The sequence below is a fragment of the Salvia splendens genome, chromosome 11 (assembly GCF_004379255.2).
Source record: "Salvia splendens isolate huo1 chromosome 11, SspV2, whole genome shotgun sequence".
Classification (NCBI taxonomy): Eukaryota; Viridiplantae; Streptophyta; class Magnoliopsida; order Lamiales; family Lamiaceae; genus Salvia; species Salvia splendens.
In genome coordinates, this window is record NC_056042.1 from 33,663,107 (window position 1) to 33,682,383 (window position 19,277).

At 37.0% G+C, this 19,277-nt stretch overlaps 3 protein-coding genes across 4 annotated transcripts; all 3 read right to left on the reverse strand.

Annotated features, from left to right (window-relative positions):
* Positions 1-836: 836 nt before the first annotated feature.
* On the reverse strand, positions 837-4,390 carry LOC121755899 (bifunctional riboflavin biosynthesis protein RIBA 1, chloroplastic). Its single transcript, XM_042151339.1, has 7 exons — positions 4,179-4,390; positions 3,033-3,408; positions 2,724-2,945; positions 2,306-2,628; positions 2,005-2,134; positions 1,630-1,926; positions 837-1,326 (listed from the first exon to the last, which is right to left on the reverse strand). Exons 1-7 carry the CDS (start codon positions 4,226-4,228, stop codon positions 1,063-1,065), a joined length of 1,662 nt encoding a protein of 553 aa, XP_042007273.1. The 5' UTR covers positions 4,229-4,390; the 3' UTR covers positions 837-1,062.
* Positions 4,391-6,398: 2,008 nt separating this feature from the next.
* LOC121755743 (dicarboxylate transporter 2.1, chloroplastic-like) lies at positions 6,399-11,642 on the reverse strand. Of its 2 annotated transcripts, XM_042151113.1 has the most exons (5): positions 9,868-11,642; positions 8,899-9,212; positions 7,995-8,443; positions 7,624-7,753; positions 6,399-6,738 (listed from the first exon to the last, which is right to left on the reverse strand). In XM_042151113.1, exons 1-4 carry the CDS (start codon positions 10,666-10,668, stop codon positions 7,638-7,640), a joined length of 1,680 nt encoding a protein of 559 aa, XP_042007047.1. In that variant the 5' UTR covers positions 10,669-11,642; the 3' UTR covers positions 6,399-6,738; positions 7,624-7,637. The 2 variants fall into 2 exon arrangements, with proteins under 2 accessions (XP_042007047.1, XP_042007046.1); XM_042151112.1 differs by lacking the exon at positions 6,399-6,738 and having other exon boundaries at positions 7,401-7,753; positions 9,868-11,640.
* Positions 11,643-12,386: 744 nt separating this feature from the next.
* LOC121755742 (probable DNA helicase MCM9) lies at positions 12,387-19,218 on the reverse strand. Its single transcript, XM_042151111.1, has 20 exons — positions 19,040-19,218; positions 18,814-18,916; positions 18,565-18,664; positions 18,327-18,465; positions 17,809-17,875; positions 17,159-17,324; positions 16,970-17,069; positions 16,482-16,579; positions 16,334-16,399; positions 16,136-16,228; positions 15,792-15,908; positions 15,564-15,636; positions 14,948-15,014; positions 14,483-14,564; positions 14,192-14,313; positions 14,031-14,098; positions 13,490-13,599; positions 13,376-13,423; positions 13,151-13,303; positions 12,387-12,682 (listed from the first exon to the last, which is right to left on the reverse strand). The coding sequence occupies exons 1-20, from the start codon at positions 19,159-19,161 to the stop codon at positions 12,603-12,605; spliced, it is 1,974 nt and encodes a 657-aa protein (XP_042007045.1). The 5' UTR covers positions 19,162-19,218; the 3' UTR covers positions 12,387-12,602.
* Between the last annotated feature and the right edge of the window lie 59 nt (positions 19,219-19,277).

The following is a 19,277-nucleotide window of genomic DNA, read 5'->3' on the forward strand; positions in this document are numbered from 1 at the left end:
TGACATTGTAATTTATTTGTAAATTTGATCATATTGTAATTTGTAAATGTAAATTCTAAATTTGATCCTTAATAGTCTTAATTCAATTTAAATTATCCATTTCATTGTTCCAATTTATTTTAAAATTTCAAACTACATGGCAAAAAAAAATTAAGGAAAAAAATCGTGAAACCGCGAAACCGAACCTAAACCGCTATGATCGTCCGAGAACCGGCGGTTCGAAACCGAAACCGAAACCGCAGGTTTATGAACCGTGGGCAGGTCTAGTCCTTCCCCTTCTGACTAGCTAGCTAAGAACGTGAAATCCACTAAGCCAGAGTAAATTCAACCCAACTATCATCGTAATCTGTATACTCGTGACTCGACGATGAAAAGCATCTTAGTTGGTAATGTGTTCATCTTCTAATGAATCTTATCTCTCAACAATAAATAAATACAAAAAAATCTTAATTTGTGTTCTCAATATTAAATGTTTTCTTAATAATGTCTCAATTTTATGCTCTTCACAGAAAAAACCTCATATATTTGTAAGTGAATATATGTCTTATTACAATGCTCCGATGGACATGATCCCAACGATGTCGTTTTGTAAAAGAAAAACAAATTCATCTCACATATTTTATATAGCATATAATGTCCCAAAGTGATAGTCGCTCAATATTTTAGAAAAACTGGTTTTTTTTCTTGAAACATTTAAACTAAAATTTGGAAAACATCGAATTGGTGTTGATTGCTACTCTTCGAGTGATGATAGTGGCCGATACAACCATTCGAGCTTCGAGTCTTGATCGTGTCGATCAATCGTACACTTTAAGACAACGAAATAAGACGGTCGCTAAAACAAAGCCAGTTAATATTAGGTGTACGTATCACATTTGCTAATTTCTATTACAGCTTATGACAAACAACCAAGCAACAAAGAATAAGAATGATCTAATGAATGATGGCCAAGAATTTCTCCTCAAGGGAGTGAAAAAATGATCAGCCGAAACTGCGTTATTACCCGTTATTCTCATAAGAACATCATGAGATGCAACGGGGCTTCTCCTCGTGTCGAGCCACTTATGAGTCTGATGTAGCCGGGGTTTCACCACTTGTTCGTCCATTCTTGTTGGCGATGAGCGATGGATTACCATTGCCGTCTAAACCATAAACATGGCCCATTTTGGCGCGTTTTGTCTCTAGATATCTCTTGTTGTCCTTGGTGATTTGGGTCACGAGGGGAACCCGGCCTGCAACAGCCAGACCGTAGCCCTTGAGCCCGATGTACTTTGCAGGATTGTTCGTCATCAGCTTCATAGTTCTAACTCCAAGATCTCTCAGTATCTGCACAATGATTTACGCCAGTGTATATCGGTTAAAATTTGTATAAATAAAAGAAAAAAACAATACGAAAACATATAACCACATCGTTGTATATAGCGACAAGAGTGGCTAAACCCTTCCACAACATCAGTATTCTTTTATCCAAAACTGCACATATATATATGCATATATTCAAAGCGAGTCGTTCAATCGAGAACTATCTTAAAATCAGAACTTGAAAACTTATCAGTCGGCAGTTACTTGAATGACAGAATTAAGCACGTGTAATTTAGAGGTGGCGTGTGGCGTTTGATAAGACATTACCTGAGCACCAATTCCGTACTCCCTTGAGTCAACGGGCAGACCCAACTCCTCGTTCGCCTCCACTGTGTCACGCCCGGCATCTTGCAAATTGTAAGCTCTGAGCTTGTGGCCTAAACCGATTCCTCTCCCCTCGTGACCACGGAGGTAAACTAGAACACCCTTCCCAGCTGCCTCAATCTGTTGCATTGCAAGTGCCAGCTGGCTCCCACAGTCACATCTGGCCGAACCAAATATGTCACCGGTGAGGCACTCCGAGTGCACTCTAACAAGAATATCTTGTCCGTCGCCAATTTCACCCTGTCGAAATCATCACCTTGTGAGATTTGTGGCATTCTAAACGAATAAAGCTAAAGTCGAGTGTTGCATACTGCTCACCTTAACCATCGCAATGTGCTCAATCCCGTCTATGATGGACCTGTAACAATGAGCAGTGAATGGACCCCACATAGTCGGTATACGAGCAGCGGAAGCATGCTCCACTAACCTATCCCTCTTTCTCCTATACCTGCAAAATACAGTGTCGAATCGAGCCTTCTTAATCAGATAGTTTAATCGTAAATAAATACTTTTGCAAAAATGCTAAAAAATCGACATAATGCAGACAAAATGTAACTAGTTTCACTATTTGAGGAAATAAAAGCGCCATAAAATTTACAAAAAGAAGCTCGTAAAGTACCTTATTAAATCAGCGATGGATACAATTTTCAAGTTTTCTTGCTGAGCGAACTGCCTCAGTCTTGGCAAGCGAGCCATGGAGCCATCGTCGTCTACAATCTCACACAAAACTCCAGCAGGGTCAGAACCGGCTAGCACGGCAAGGTCCACAGCTGCTTCTGTGTGTCCCGCTCGTTTTAGGACACCGCCCTCCCTGTACTTCAGTGGAAATATGTGTCCCGGGCGATTGAAATCCTTAGGCTTCGAATCTTTCGATGCAAGAGCCAATATTGTGGTCGCACGGTCACGTGCTGAGACACCGGTGGTTGTGCCATGTTTCGCATCCTACAAAGCATAATTAATTAGGCTAATATCTCGGAGAAGGAAACAGGGCGAAGAAGGACATGCTACAATGACGTTATGGCAGAGAAACAACATACCACAGAAACGGTGAATGCAGTAGAGAGCTTCTCCTCGTTTTGCTTATCATTTACCATCAAGGGGAGCTGCAACCTCTCCAAGTCTTCCTCCTTCATGCTCACACAAACTATTCCGGTTCCGTGCTTCACAAAGAATGCCATAGCCTCCGGGGTAACTTTCGATGCAGCCATTATTAGATCTCCTTCATTCTCTCTATCCTCGTCATCTACAACCACGACCATCTGCATTTCCGGTCCAAAGAATCTATAAGGAACTATTAAATCCACATCCAGTTATAACAGATTACAGAGTCCATGCAAAGATCTAACCTTTCCTTCACGGATGTCTTTAATGACCTCGGGAATACTTGAGAAACCTTGTGATGGCATGTCCAAGTCGTATTCATCACTTTCAAGAGGGAACCCGCTAGCTGTAGGAGCCATATCAGCTGCAAGAGCTCCTAATACTATGGAATCAGACTGTACCTCAATCCCGCCAGATATATCACTGACGAGAGCGTTGCTTGCAACATCAGAACCAGCAGAACGTGGAAGAGAGCCATTTTCTGCTGAGAACAGAGCTGACTTGATTTTCCCATTAGCCTTAATACTGAAACTGGCGAACTTGGAACTGGGCTGTTTGAAGACTTCCACACCATTCACATACTGAATGTTTCCGCATAGCATACCATTGAACAGTCTGGAACTGTTACATTCCACAGAAAATGAAAGTTAGCCCAGAAATTCGTAACGGAGAAAGAACTTGGACAGATGCATATCTTCAGTCAGAGCAAAGAAAGGCAAGATAGGATTCATGATGACATAAACCTATCGAATAATAGAAAAGCCAGGTTTTTCCTCCAAACAAAACGAAGATATGATTCTGGTTCTGTCAATTACATGAGATCTAACATTCCAGCTCGCATAATTGCTAATATGAAGCAATTCCGCGAATACAGTCTCCGATCACCGTAAGATACGAAAACGAATGATTCATACAAGTATAACTTCAGATAAAAAACCACTGAAGCAGTTTCTAGCACTGAAAACAACCTATACTACTTCTGCAATATGGAAAGCAACAACTATAGTGACATTCCTCTCCAGTTTATAGAATGGACTCAAATACTGCAAACATTCAAGATCAACAACAAGAAAATGGATCGATAAGTCATGATGAAGCTGACAAATATATCCAGCCAATGAAAAACTAGTCCCAAAATCTAAGAAGCCATCAAAAAACACACACACAACAACATTCATAAGCATAAAAGTACCGAATAACAAAAAAGACAGGTTTTTTCCCCAAACACAAAGAAGAAAATCTGCCGTTTACTATTCAATTGGATGAATCAAAACCACAAAGAATGCAACTTTTAATCATTATGAGTCATAAAAGGAGGAACCCAGATGGAATTAATCCATAATTGAAAGAATAACAGCAAAGACTGCATCGGAGTAGAGAAAAACACTAACCCAGAGCGAGAAAGCGAAGTCGATGGGGAAGAAAAATTAATGGAAGCCATTGATTTCCTCTACGGATTAGGGAGAAAATGTGAAGAAATAGAACAGCTCAGAGGTTTTGGGTGAATGAATTCCGCGAATTGATTGGCCTTATTGAAGAGAAATTGTGAGTATTTATGGAATCAAGTTGGTAGAGAAAAGGTGGAATCGGGTAATATCAATGCATTTGATGAGAGGCGGCGGGTTATTTATACTGCATCACCAACAACCATTTGGATTGAATTATTAACCCGTCCAATTTTAGTCCTAACATTTGCCTTAAAAAAAATTTTGTTCCGTAAATTAAGTTTATGACCTTTTGATCCCTAACATAATATTTTGGTACATTTTGGTCCCAAACTAGATCACAAACTTAATGTATGGACCCGAAAAGAATTTTATGAAAAATGTAAGGGAGCAAAATTGAACTTTATTCCTAGATTATAATTAAGTTATTAAATTGATTAAACATCTGGATGGTTAATTTTAACAAGAAAATGGTTATTTTGGACCAAAATAATATATTTGGGATCTAAATATACCAAAGTAATATGTTAGAGACCAAAAAATCACAAACTTAATGTATAAAACCAATAAAAATTTTAGTAGAAATGTAAAAGACCAAAATTGGGCTTTAGTCAATTATCAATCAAAAACTAAAAACTTACGTTTCTTCAAGAAGACGAAAAAAAAAGACAACAATTTGACTTTTCTTTAATTGTTTAAATTGTGATTTTAATGTTTTGACTATTGGTTTTAGGAATAATCGTGGTTGTGTTGTGTAAGTCTCTTTGTTTTTGTTGAACTATTTATTTCTCAGAAAAATTTCGTTCTGAAAATATGAGTTTTAATTGTATAAAATTGGCAAAATTATTTAGTAATTAAGTATTACTCCTACCATTTAACTTTTCAAAAAATGATGTGTTTGACGTATTTGTTACCCATTTTATTCCTATAATTTCATCTTATTAAAAACATTTAAACTATTAAAATATCCTTTTATATCCGAACATATTATCCGAAGTCCTAACTTTAGATAATCATGTAAAGACTTTCGATCTTATTATTATAAGTGATGTTTGATTTTCTTGATAAAAATATAATAAAATATAATCTATGATTGAGCTATGAGATTATTTTAGTGATAAGAGGTTAGCTATTACTAATTATCCCAATGATTATTCATCTAAAATTGAGTTGTGAGATTAAATCTCATAAATCAAACACACTATATATTTAACCCCGGAGTACAACCTTGCAAACCGAACACTCCTTTATAGGATGAATAATTTTAAAAAATGTAAACATTTCTAATTCCCAAATTCGAGACGACTTGGAAAATAATCAGTTCCATTGGAATAAAAATCGTACAGCAAGCTTAAAATGTGTATATCTAAAGAAAGTAATCATAATCCAATCCACACGCATATACTCAACTAATTAAATCAATATACTTATCCTCCTATGGATAAATATCAAGACTTGAATCACCCAAGTTTCAAAGAAATAATTTTCATTAGATTGATGAAAAACTGTATTATATTCATCACATCATCAAATGATTCAATTATTATGTCACTTACAATGAATAAAAATAAAAAGGTAAAATGAAATGGGGTATTATAAGGGGATGGGTGGAAAATGAATAATATTAGTAGTTTGTATTACAAAATTAAATTTTGGAATGGGCAAATTATTGGATCCCATAACTCCCATATCAGATCCGATCTGGATACAAAGCATGTGAGAATAAGTTTCTAATAATTTTCGAAGGAATCCAAAAAATAAGTTCACAAACCATGTCTCATTTTAATTATTCATATATCACATAAGTTTTTTATAGTTAATACAATTAATCAATTTATAAATTAGATTATATTTTACTTTTCCACAGTTCTTATCACTTAAGTAGTTTTAAATTTATTCTTATATTATATTAGTGTCTAATTTCATTATATTTGTATACCAATGTTGCATGAATTGTTCATTGAAATACTAGAATTTTGAGTAGTGTGTAGGTAAATGGAAGGATCGGATGAGATATAGTACACAATAAGAGAGAGGAATCCATGAATGGAATAAATATACTTTAACGAGAGAGAGAAATGCAAGAGTTGTACATGAATAAGAGAGGGATGATTTAAGAGAAAAGTAAATGAATTAGGATGATATATGAAAACTAAGAGAATAATCTTTGATAAAAAGCCATTGATAACGGCAAAAGAAAAGCAATTACTTACTGAAATAGTAGAAAGAGAATTTAATGAATTAAACAAAATTAAATCAAAATTTATTACAAGCGAGGTGCTGACTAACGAGCTTGGTGCATGCAACACGATTAGTGTGCATGGGCGAGTGCTGGACTAGCCATACAAGCGTCCACATATGCCGCCCCGTGCACGTACCCCTAACTAAGACCGATCCCCGGATCGAATTAGCCATACAAGCGTCCACATATGCCGCCCCGTGCACGTACCCGTAACTAAGACCGATCCCCGGATCGAATCAATTGTGGACAATTGTTATGGGTGCCCTAATACAAGGCAACCAAGTTGACAAGTAAGCAACTAGCCAACCAAATTGACTGGAAATTAAATATAAATATTGAAATATAGAAACAGAGATTGATTGAGCTGGTTTCAAAATTGAAGTCTATCAACTCAACAAATAGTGGCCAGTTTTGACCGACGCCATGCCTGCTTCCTTCTCTTTTCCTCTTGCATTTTATTATCTTGCGCAATCTCAAGTCTTATGTTGCTCCATTAGTATTTTTTTTGGTCAAATGGAATTTCAAATCCAATAAAAAAAATAGCCCATCTGTTCCATAGTACATACATAAAACATAAAAACCAGTCTTATGGTTCAACAGTTGTGGTCATATTTGAGTACATGTAATTTCCACATTTGCAAATTTGTCCTAATTTTAAAATCTTACAAATGAGTACCCCAACTTTTCTAAATTTTGGTTTTGCACATGACCGTACATTTCACCTCAAATGCATGAATTTTCAAGTGTTCTCATTTTTCATACGGTCTTCCATTTTTGGCAAATTAATGTTATTATTTATAGTTGAAGTGATAAATTAATGTCATCGAGCATTGCAGATAATTGAATGTTCGTGTAATTGGAGACAATTTTAGATGCACAGACAAGACCAGAATTTGGTGAAATTACTCTCAAAAAGAAGAAGAATATGAAGAAAAATAACCCTTTCTTTGCTCTTTTTTCACATAAACTCATTCCATTTCTTGTTCGTTCCAAGAAGATAAATAATTTTCTTTGCAAGTTTGGAGAGCCTAAGAAAAAGGTCAAACCTAAGTTGTCAGCTGAAGTAGGCTTTTCTCAGGTTCTATCAGAAAAAGGCAATTCCCAAATTGTGTCTCAGAAATGAACATGGATCAGATGCCAAAAACTTACACCATTGTATGCAATCAATAGAGTCCCAAGAACTTCCACCAAAATCCCCCGACAACTCCCCAGATCAGCGCGTTAACAACGGCCATGATGAAGCCATACTTGAATACATCCGGAAGATCTATGTATCCGGCTGTTTACACAATTGCAGAGAACACTAGTCAGTCAAAATATCGAAGAACAAGCACTGTATAGTGGGGATGGGGCAACAATTTTAGGCATATAACTCGAAATTTAAATACTAGTAGATCGGTTCACAATTTATTCTATTTTGGGTCGTTCACAAAAATTAATCACATTCTATTTTAGGTAAGTTAACCATGAAAGATTTTGGAGAGAAATGGAAATCAAACTAGGATGAAGAGAAGCTGTACCTCCGAAATATACAGCAGCTTGACCGCTGCTGTAATGTGTCAACGCACCAAATAGATTGGTATTGTAAGCTAGAGCAAGTGCTGCTAGCACACCCGGAACTCCAGATGCCAAATGCATGGCAAGGAATGCTGAGTACAATGCTCCGACATGGCCAGTTTGGCTTGCGAATAGGTAGTGGATACAGAAGTACGCAGCTTGGAGAACACCAAAAGCAGCAGGCCAACTCAACGACAATGACTGCAGCGCTTTTGCGACACAAGTAGACATCCAGCTCACGATGCCAAGATTTGTCAATTGGCCAGCCATGCCCACTAGAACTGCGAACCATGCCAAAGTGTCCCATGCTGATTTCTCGCTTAAGCAGTCATTCCAATCTAGCACTCCCAGTAACAAGAGGATCGAAAGACCAAGCATTGCAGCAACTACACTTGCAATGCCAAGTGCATCTCTGCATGAATATGGTCGTCTCATATCAGTTTTCTGTGAATGAAAACATTATAGAACTTTTACCTAGTAATCAGTTTCTAACTACGTAAAATCAGAAAATTGGCAAAGAGTGTCACTCTCCAAGAATGCCATCCACTTCTGTGGCATCTGAAGCATATATAATCTATCATAAAACTCTATTCTGGCACAGAATCAATGAGATATGAACATGGCCCACGTTTACTTATATATATATATATATATAGAGAGAGAGAGAGGGTAGTGATAAAATGCAAACAGTAAATATTGTACAAACTCCAAACTATGATATATATAGAGTTGTTATAAAAAACAGTCTACGACTCTAATGCCATTCAGATTTCATATTCCACCCAAAGATGTCTCTATAACAATAGGGAATCAGTAGTTTTTGAATTGAAAACATGTGAATGACTAGATTGAAAAAGTATTACGTACCCGAAAATCCACAAAGAAACTGCAAGAAGCATTGTACCAATCATAACCAATTCGTTTTTCGTGACAGGTCCCATAAGCTCCAACCTCTTTGCAGCCATTGCAGGGGCATCAGGTGTGTCTTTGATTTCAGGAGGATAGAGCTTATATAAGATGAGTGGTGTTGCCAAAAGAGAGACAAATGCAGGCAAACTTGCTGCCTTGAACCAAGAAACCCATGGGTTTGAAATTACAACCCCAAGCTCCTCAGCGAGTTTGAGACACAGCAGATTTTGAGCTGCAGCAGTTAGGAAAAGACCACTAGAGTTACCAGCAGACTGTCACACATCAAAAGAGGGAATGCATGAGTTATTGGGAGACAAGTAAGCGATCATGGCACAAACCATTCCAAAATAAATTCTGTCAATGCGGAACACAGATGATCACTTCACAAGATTATATAATGCATTTTCACTAATTGGACAAAAACTAAAGGAAATTTGCTATAAATATCCCAGTCTCAAAATAGAGATAGTAATGAAGGTTTACAACCCAAATCATACCATTTTTCTCTCGATTTTGACTAAAAATTCAATACTCTCACAACTACACAAGTATTGCATTTTCACTAATTGGACAAAAGCTCATGGAAATTTGTTAATAAATATCCCAGTCTCAAAGTAGACATATCAATAAAGGTTTACAAGCCAAATCATACCATTTTTTCTCTCTCGGTTCCAAGTACAAATTCATTACCCTTGCAACCACACAAGTACTGATTAAAAGCCATTTTCATTAATAAACAGCCAAAATGAGGAAATGCAATACTAAAACATTAGAACAATATGCAGCATAGTTCATAAAACTAAGGACTAAATCACATAATACATGATCAATGCAGTTACAAAATTGCTCCTTTCCAGCCAAATTGATGAATGCAATTCATAAAGAGAAGATTATAATCACGAAATCGGATTCAAACAGCCAACAAACCTGAAATTGCGACTGCACTAAATACGATCCAAGCTTCTTCTTGGAGGGGACACCGGGCTCGCTCCCGGCCGACAATGACAGTGACTTAATGATAGGCAAAAACACACCTCCAGCTCTAGCAGTGGTGCTCGGCATTGCCGGCGCAATCAAAGCCTCACTCAGCGTCAAGCCGTAAGACAGCCCCAGGGTGCTCTTCCCGAGCCACTTGACGAAGTAGGTGGCGATCCGGTCGCCGAGGCCCGTCTTGACGAAGCCGCGGGCGAAGAAGAAGGAGATGACGATGAGCCAGATGACCTCGTTGGTGAAGGCGGAGAAGGCGGAGGTGAAGGAGAGCGTCTTGGTGAGGATGGAGGTGGTGAGGCCGATGAAGGCCCAGGCGCCGACGGGGAGGGGGCTGAGGACGAGGCCGGCGATGGTGGAGAGGAAAATTGAGAGGAGCTGCCACGCTTGAGGGGTGACTTCGGGGGGTTTGGGGACGAGGAAGCGGACGATTACGCCGATTGCGACTGAGATGAATAAAGGGAGGAGCTTGGCGCCTTGGAGAGTGGGGGAATCTGGTTTGGATTCGGCGGCACCGGCAGCGGCGGCGGAGGAGGCGGAGAGGGTGGGGAGGTTTTTGGGGATGGACTTGGGAATGAGGGGGAAAAGAGGGGAATTGGTGGGGGAGTGGAGGAAGGAGGGTTTGGGGGTGGATTTGAGGGGGCGAAGATGGGCGGAGGGGCGGAGGCGGGGGAGAGAGAAGCGGGAGAAGGAAGTGGCGGTTGTGGTGGAGGAGGATGAGTAGAGAACTAAGCTCTCCATCGGAATGGGAGGGAGAAAATTGAGATCAAAATGGGAGAGTGGAGAATTAGTGTGTGTTGGAGAAGGGCGGACTCTACGAAGGGGAGAGAAGACAGAGATGAAGTGATGAAGCTGGTAATGGAATGTATGTCTGTTATTTTGAGGTGGACATCTAACTTATTTAAATATTAGCTCAATATTTTCCTCTATTTTTCTACTTTTAATTTCCAAATAGTATTTTTTTTAACCTTCTTTCCTGTGCAGTAAATTTTTAAATGGCAAATTTTCAGAAAAATCGTAAAGTTTGCAATTATCCCATCACAAAATATTGAAGTCCGTCTACGGATAATCTATTGTAGTCTGTAGATGTGCAGCATGCATATTTTGAATTGATAATGAGATTGTGTAACTTGTGTTGGTGTTAATATTGTTAGACCGATGAAATTTTTTAATATGAAGATATGAACTCAAAATTTGGCAATTGCAAATCAAGACATGTGGGATGGACAATTTAAACAATAGTAGTAGTATTTTACTATATTAGATTTTTAAAGTTTAGAGAATCATATTTTTGACTAAATTTCATGTTTTTCTTTTTTCATTTATCACATAAAAAATGTCATATTTCTACTTTTTTTTAAAGGAAACTATCATTAACACATTAAAAAAAGGGAAACTATCATTAACACATCAAACCACATTTTCTCCCTCTTACTAGTTACTTTTATTATTTTTTTCCTTACTATATTAATACATTCAATAACTTTTTTTTCTCATAAGTTAGCACATTAAACAAACACTTCCTAAAATATCATTACATCTCTAATTGTGACTACTACGTTGGAATGGAAGAACTATACTCCCTCCGTCCCATGTTACTTGCACTGTTGCTTTTCGACTCATCACAAACTTCCTATACTATTCATAGTTTAAGTTAGAATTAATGCATTTAATTAATATGTTAGTTTAAGTTAAGAGCTCATTTATTAAGTGATGTCTCATTACACTTAAAATTCTAATTTAATTACACTAAAAAATCAATCCCAAATTTACAACATAAAATGAAAAGTGCGAGTAACATGGGACGAAGAGAATATTATTTTGTAAATCACTCTAAAAATCTGTTTATTTTTCTATTGTTAGTTTTGTTATATTTGCCCGGACTCATTTTTTAACTCTTAGAGCATCTCGTATATAAAAAAATATACTTATGTATTTACCTTCTTAAAAAGTGAAATATACCCTTTTAAAAATTAACACATTTCAAAGGGAAAAAGTATATAAAAAGGTAAATTATTTTTAAAAAATAAAATAATGGTACAAAATGCATTGAAAAACATAAAGTGTAATATCTTCTCAAATACATTTCCCCATGGAGAAGGTTTTTTCATGAAAAAAATGCAAATATGGTAGTTATAAGATTTTACCTCTCCATTGATGGGGAGGTAAAGATACCTCTTCAAAATGAGAAAAGGTATAATACCTTCTCAAATACATCTCCCCTTGGAAAATGATTTTTCATGAAAAAAAAAGATAAATTTAGTTATATTAGTTTACCTCTCCCCTTGGAGATGCTCTTAAGCAGAGTAGATGAAGTCCAATTGTCAGAGATTAGGGGATTAGAAAGGAGCTTAAATTAAAGAAAAAGATGAACACAAATGGTTGCAAAAAGATCAATTTGAGAAATGAAGAAGTAAATGTTAAAATGAGGAGAAAAAAAAAGGTAAAAAAGTACCGTCTTACCTAAATTAATTGAATATGATACTCGATATGCTGAACATTTCAAGAGCTACATCAGATGTTGATTATCATGCATATACCCTTGAACTTTCTGCTCTCTATTGACTCTCTCTCCAAAATCTTAGAATTGAACAGATGATTATCTCAAGAAACATTTGTTACCTTTTTAGCATCTTTCCAGCAGCAGTGGAGTCATGCACCCATCCTCAAACAACTTAATCACTAGCAATATCTATCGCAGGAAAATCCTCTATGCATCTCAGTTTCTGAAGGATGAGCCTTTCTTGCTTGGCATCTGTAGTGCTTTAGTCAGGAATAGCCAAAATATATTATATCATGGAGATCTTATTTGTACTGTTACCAGAAAAATGCTTTTCAACATCCATTTATGAACATGACCAAAGTCGATTATGATCATGGGGCAACCTCATTTAAACTAGTTAAGAATACTAAAAGAAAATGATGCATCATGGAATTGTTAGACTCGGACTGCTTAAGAAGTTAAAACTGCTACCACGGTCAGTGTGATGTACTGTAGAATCATCATGTGTTTAGTGTTCAACAGAAACAGTGGTGTAACCGGCACAGTTTCATGCATACGTACACTTCCGACAAGGATTGATATGAGATTCTGCAAGTTGTATGTAGACTAGTATATGCATATTATTTCGTGCACATATCTTTTTTTGGAAAAAAAAAACTCCAGTGTATGTCCTGAAGTTCTCAGCATGCATATGGAAGTATGGGAGGAAGAAAAGGATACATTCTTGATCAGGGTTGTCCATAAAATTGGAATGCAATACATTCCCGACACTGTCCACAATTGCGGAGGTTGTCATGGATGATTCAATGCATAATATAGCAGTGATTGCATCCAACCGAGTGACTTCATTTCTGAACATCAGCCTTGCATGCGCTATAAACATTGATGACTTTGAGCCCGAATGGAAGGTAAATATAAGATGCTGAAAGTGTACCGAATACTAACCTTGTGCAAGGCGAATCAAACTTTCCAGCATCCGGACAGTTGTTCTGGCTGTGACCGAATTCTAGTTAAACCAACTACAAGGAAAAAGAACCTATAGGGATGAGTATGGAAGACCTGCATTGAGAGTGGCAGACCGTCTTTGGAGTTGATAATAGCTTGATATGACCTTTTCAGCCTCCTTTGTAAGAACAGGTCTGAAATATCCCTTCACGAAATGAATGTACCTGAAAACAAAGTCACTCTTTGACATATTATAATCGTTCTCCCAAATGAAACATGTAAGGATATTACAATATCAAAGGACAGTCATATTAGACACTTAGCAACATGATATGAAAGATGTAGCAGCCACACTTGGTTGCGAAAGCAGTTTTCTTAACAAAGTAAAGCAAAACTTATATGAGAGCACCCAAGATGAAAAAAGAAAAGCAAAAATGTGAACTAAAATAAAAATTAATAGTGCAGCTAATACGTGCTACAGATTGCGAAGGCATAGGTAAACAATGGGATCGTAACAAATGAACTGAGGGAGTTAAAAGGACATTAAATCCATATTGTACCACTAGAAATACAATGTCCTAACATGGCAAAGCAGATCGGGAGTGTTTATACAAATTTTCGCCTGAAACTTGAAATTGCTACCAAAATATCTTACCTCCTTAGCATGGTAAGAGACCACATGTCAGATAAATTTTTATCCTGCTTTCCTTTATTCTCTTCAGACTGCAAATAAAGTTCAAGGAGGAAATACACAACACAGATTAGACAGTTAATTGCTTCATGACATTACAATACTACCAATATCACTTTTATTACCTCATAAAGAATGTGAGATGAAACAACTGAATCCCATTCTGGATTTTTTGTATCTAAGAGGACAAGCACTATATCAAATCTGCTCAGTAAGGGTCCAGAGAGTGCAGTGTTGACAGACAGTGCTAGCATAGGTTACAGATTACAGACATATAACTCAAAGGAGAAAATTCAATTGACAGCTATAGATCTTTGAAATCATCTAAAAGAAATTTTCAAGGATCTGGACAATAAAAACTGGAACAGATATTATTATCCATTTACAATATCAAGGCCCCACTTAGAGAAGGATACGCTGGTCTGGATCATAATGTCCCTTCGGATTTGTTGCACCAAAAACAATTGTTCTTGTGCTCAGAGTTGTTACAAGACCAGCCTGAAGATATCACAATTACAGTCATCTTAAGCATTGGTTAAAATATGAAGGTTAAATCTTCAATCTAAATTCTGGATTAAACATAACAACAGAACTATTGGGTTTGAAGGAAGCGTTGTTGATGTGCAGCTTATAATAAATTGTTAGATTATGTCAGCCACAAAACCAACATGTTTTGAGACCAAAAAAAGCTTGTAGAAATAAATAAAAATTGGGGTCATAAAGGTGCATGTCAGACATCCCATATACGATATATACCATACACAGATGTGTGTGCTTGCACCGATCAAACATAACACAAAAGTGATGGAAGTTATATTTAAATGAAGATTGAAACTACTCCACCAGTTACATGGGACATAACCTGCAGAGTTTCTACATACCTTGGCCACACTTATGGTTTGCTGTTCCATAGCTTCGTGAATAGTTGCCCTATCATGTTCCCTCATGCTATAAGAGAAAATGTTAATATAGTACCTCAAAAACATACGTATCTTGCCCGGTGAGGGGGGGTGGGGAATGGGATCAAATTGGATAGCATTTATAATCTGATAGCCATTTTGGGTAGTGATTTATTTGGCCACAAACTTAAGATCATAATTATTTTTAGCCACATCATTTGTGAAAGGGTAAAAATACCCTTGATTTAATAAAAAATGATTCGGTAAATAAATAAAACACTCCTCATTTTTAAGTTTTGCTGCTGACACCTATGCCCCCTTCCCATCTCTCTCACGCAGTTCCCTTCAAATTGAACTATCTTAGTTTCAATGAATAAAGTGAAATTAAAGGTTAGAAAGGGTAACTTGGGGAGGAGGGGTTTACTATGCTTTCAAGTTTGTGGCTCATAAAAATTCCCTATGCAAAACAGCTAAAACGGTTGCCTTAAGATAAATTTCTAAAACAAAAAAACAAGATAAAATGCAGAAGCCTAATAGTAGACAAAATGTAATTCCGAAACTAAATTAATGAAGTAAAGAAAGATCTGACAGTTTCTACCTGTCAAACTCATCTATACAACAAAGACCACCATCTGCTAACACCAGGGCTCCAGCTTCCAACATCCATTCCCCTAAAATAATTCATCAATATGATTTAGCATAACTGCATAATGCAAAATATATATACTTAAATATTGAAGAACTTGATAAGAAACATGCAGTTATTTATAGGTGCACAGGAAGAGCAAAATAAAGGTCAAGAAGAATAACAGCCAGAAAGCACTACCTCCATCTTTGACTGCAGTGACAGTCAGTCCAGCACTAGTGCTCCCTAGCCCAGTGGTAATTACAGATCTATTGCTCAACTTCGCAGAATATTTTAGGAACTGAGACTTTCCCGTGCCTAGTAAAATCAAGTAATTAGACATCTTTAAAACTCAGAAGACTAACTTCATCCACCCAATTCATAGCACCAATAAGATGAACTATTAAATCCAGTAATACTGAAAAGATTTCAATAGTGTGTTTTGAACAGGAAATCAGATCAAGTAGAATGATATGATAGAAGCTAACAAGCCAAATGGAAAGCACAAGAATATGCATCAAATGATGAAGAATTCCATATTTTACCAGGATCTCCCACCAAAAGCAAATGGGACTCTCCTCGGATCTTTGTTCCAGAAGCATCAACATGTTGAACACCTCCAATAAGCGTTAGCGCAACTAAATGAAATAGAAATTTTAGCAGGAAGAAATCACATAGTTATATTAGAAGCAGTAATGTTTAAATGCTCGAATTCACTAGATGAACTAAAGGAAACTCATTACCTGCAAGCTTGACAGTAAAGAGTCCAAATATCTGTGGGCAGATACCTCGAAGAATGGCATTTCTTCCTATACAGTTAATGATGGTCATATCAAACATAGAGAAGTCTAGCAGTGAATAGAATATGTCAGGGACAATAGCATCTTCCACCTTTCAATGGGGAGTCCTTAAAATTGGTCCAGAAGTTTTTGAATTTCAAAATAATGTCTTCAGGAATATCTACATCTGACTTTAACTCATTCATTCTCCTGAAAGGCATAATAAATAAATCAAGAAAATGTTACAGGCCCAAAAATATTTCACCAGGAGTTGGAATGACTAAGAAAGGGAAAAAGGAAGAAAGAAATATCTTGCCAGCATATAAGTTGTTAGACACATTGAACATAACTGTTTTGCAATATCAAATTAAATTTCATTGTTTACAGCTCAACAAGAAAGTATAACTTACGACCATAACTACTTACACCAACAAGTTATGGTTTTGAACATACAAAAGGTATACGTACAGAATTAATATATACTACCTCTGTCCACCAAAAATAGACATAGTTGTGTATGACATAGGTTTTAATGTGCAATTGGTAAAGTAAGAATCACATAATCTGAAAGGGAAACTAGAAACCATTACTATATGGTACCTGACGTGATTAGCAATCAGTACAGGGTCGAGGTCACAACGCACGTCCTTCATGTCTGAGGACCATTTAGCTGTCAAAACTCCAGTAACAATCACATCATCTGAAAGGGAAACTAGAAACCATTACTACACAAGCTTACCAGTTCATACCTCAAATGGATGTAGAAAATAAGGTTGTCGCAATAAGTACCTCCAGCTTTAACAATGTCAACAAGATCATCCTTCAGGATAACAGGGATTGAACGAGGGATAGCTCCAACACCTAAAACTTGTGTGCTTTCTTGAATTTTAATTTCCTGATAATCATGACATATGCTTCTTTCTTCTATTATCTGGAACCGTATGCTTTCACAATTCTACAAAGAACAACATAGAGCTCATATGATGTAACAAGCAGGGTAAGAGGCCACAAGAAAAAAAAAACATTCCGTCAAATTCAATCCCTATGGAAGCAAACCTATCTCTCTATGATTTTCAAGCTACACGTGCACTTATCCAAATTTGGCAGTGCAGGCTCAGGTCCTGAATCACTTAGGTCTCATTCCTTATACAGTGATGCACATCTTTATACTTTAGTTCAATTTATCATTAGCTTAGCTTTAACCGTAAGCAGTGTGTTCCTAGGTCTTGTACAGGATAAAGGCAAAAAAGTAGATAGTACATATGTCAACCCATAAGGTCTTTCAGCAAGAATATAGTTGACACACATACAAGATACGTATGACTTAAACAGAAACAAGCAGAAACGTATTACTTCTTTGGCTGCATAGTAAGTAGTAGTAAAATAGTGTGGCTGTCTTTCGGAAAAGTATACTGACCTAGTATAGCTCTAGAATATACCTGAGAAGGGCAAAAAGTAGGACGGGGTATGGAATTTCCAGTTTCCACCTCTGGGTACACTTTGAACCTACAGATAAATTTTTGTTTCAGTTGACTAGTTTAGATCCACATCAAAACAGGTGATCTATAAGCACCGAAAAGCATTGCACACTGAAAGTTCATGAGAAGTTATCAATAAACCGTTGTTGCCATGGATGCACAAAAGCAAGGAAGTTCTAAGCTTCAAGTCTCCTGCTATGAAGGCGAGAAGTCAGTAACTTCTAGGCATCACATTTCCTACTATAAGGCAAGAAAGTTAGTAACTTCTAAGCATCATGCATCCTACTATAAGTTCCTAAACAAATCATGAAGGAAGCACAATTTTGCAATGAAAAGGATGAGCTCTTTTATAACCTTAATATCTCAAAAGTTAGTTATTATGATGTATAGTTGTATACTGACTTTACATCATTTGTGATCATTACTTTACTCAACAAGTAGTCCAAAAGAATCGAGCATATAAAAGCACAAGACAAGACCTGTGTTTGCACACTCTACACTCATATATCTTCTCCCCTTCAATCATCTTGACTGCACTAGTCCTAATTACCGTGCCTTTGAGAGTGAGAAGAATTCCCCGATGCTTTACTCTCACACGTCCAATACTTGGAAAAGTTTCTGCGCAACATCAATGGATACGAAAATAGATCTTTTCAAACAAAAGAGGCGGTGGACCAAAATAATCCCAACTCAATCCACAACAACCAAATCACTAACCAGGGCATTCAAGAGGAGAGCCAGCGACATTTATCCGAATGTGTGTATATACCTTTACACTAGCATTCTCCATTCTCTTGAAATCCTCAAAGATAACTCTCTATAGGTTCAGTTCAAACACAGGGAAAGAAATTTTCAGAAGCCTCGTTGAGTAAAACTCAAGTCATAACTGAACAAACAGCATCTTACACCCTATTCATGTATATCCAGCACTCAATTTACAAACTGAAAGTAGAGTATAAATGAAACCTGAGCCCAGACAGCAGAATCATCGAAGAGAGGTAGAAATTCCTTAGGGTGTTCGAAAATTAGGTGTGCCAATGGTGGATTGTCATCCATTAATTCAGCAAAACTGTTACCGAAATTTAATTAAAATCGTCAAGTAGGAGATCACAGCAGGAGCGAACTACGATTCCATGATTTAAGAAATCGAATTAACAGTGACGAAGCGCGTAAGAGGAAAAAAAAAACATACTCAACGTGGAGAGGATAGTGAAGGCGAGGATCGGAAGAGAGGATGATACTTCGGAGCTCGTCCAAGTGATTCTGAATCAGAAATGCCGCCATTTCTTTGCCGTGCCCGCTCTGTTTCTCCATCAACGCCGCCTCTGTTACTCTGTGTGTGAGAGTGTGTATTTGGTGAAATTGGCGGCAAAATAGAGAAGACAACACAATAAATGCATCTATTTTTCCTCTTCATGTAATCTCCAAAA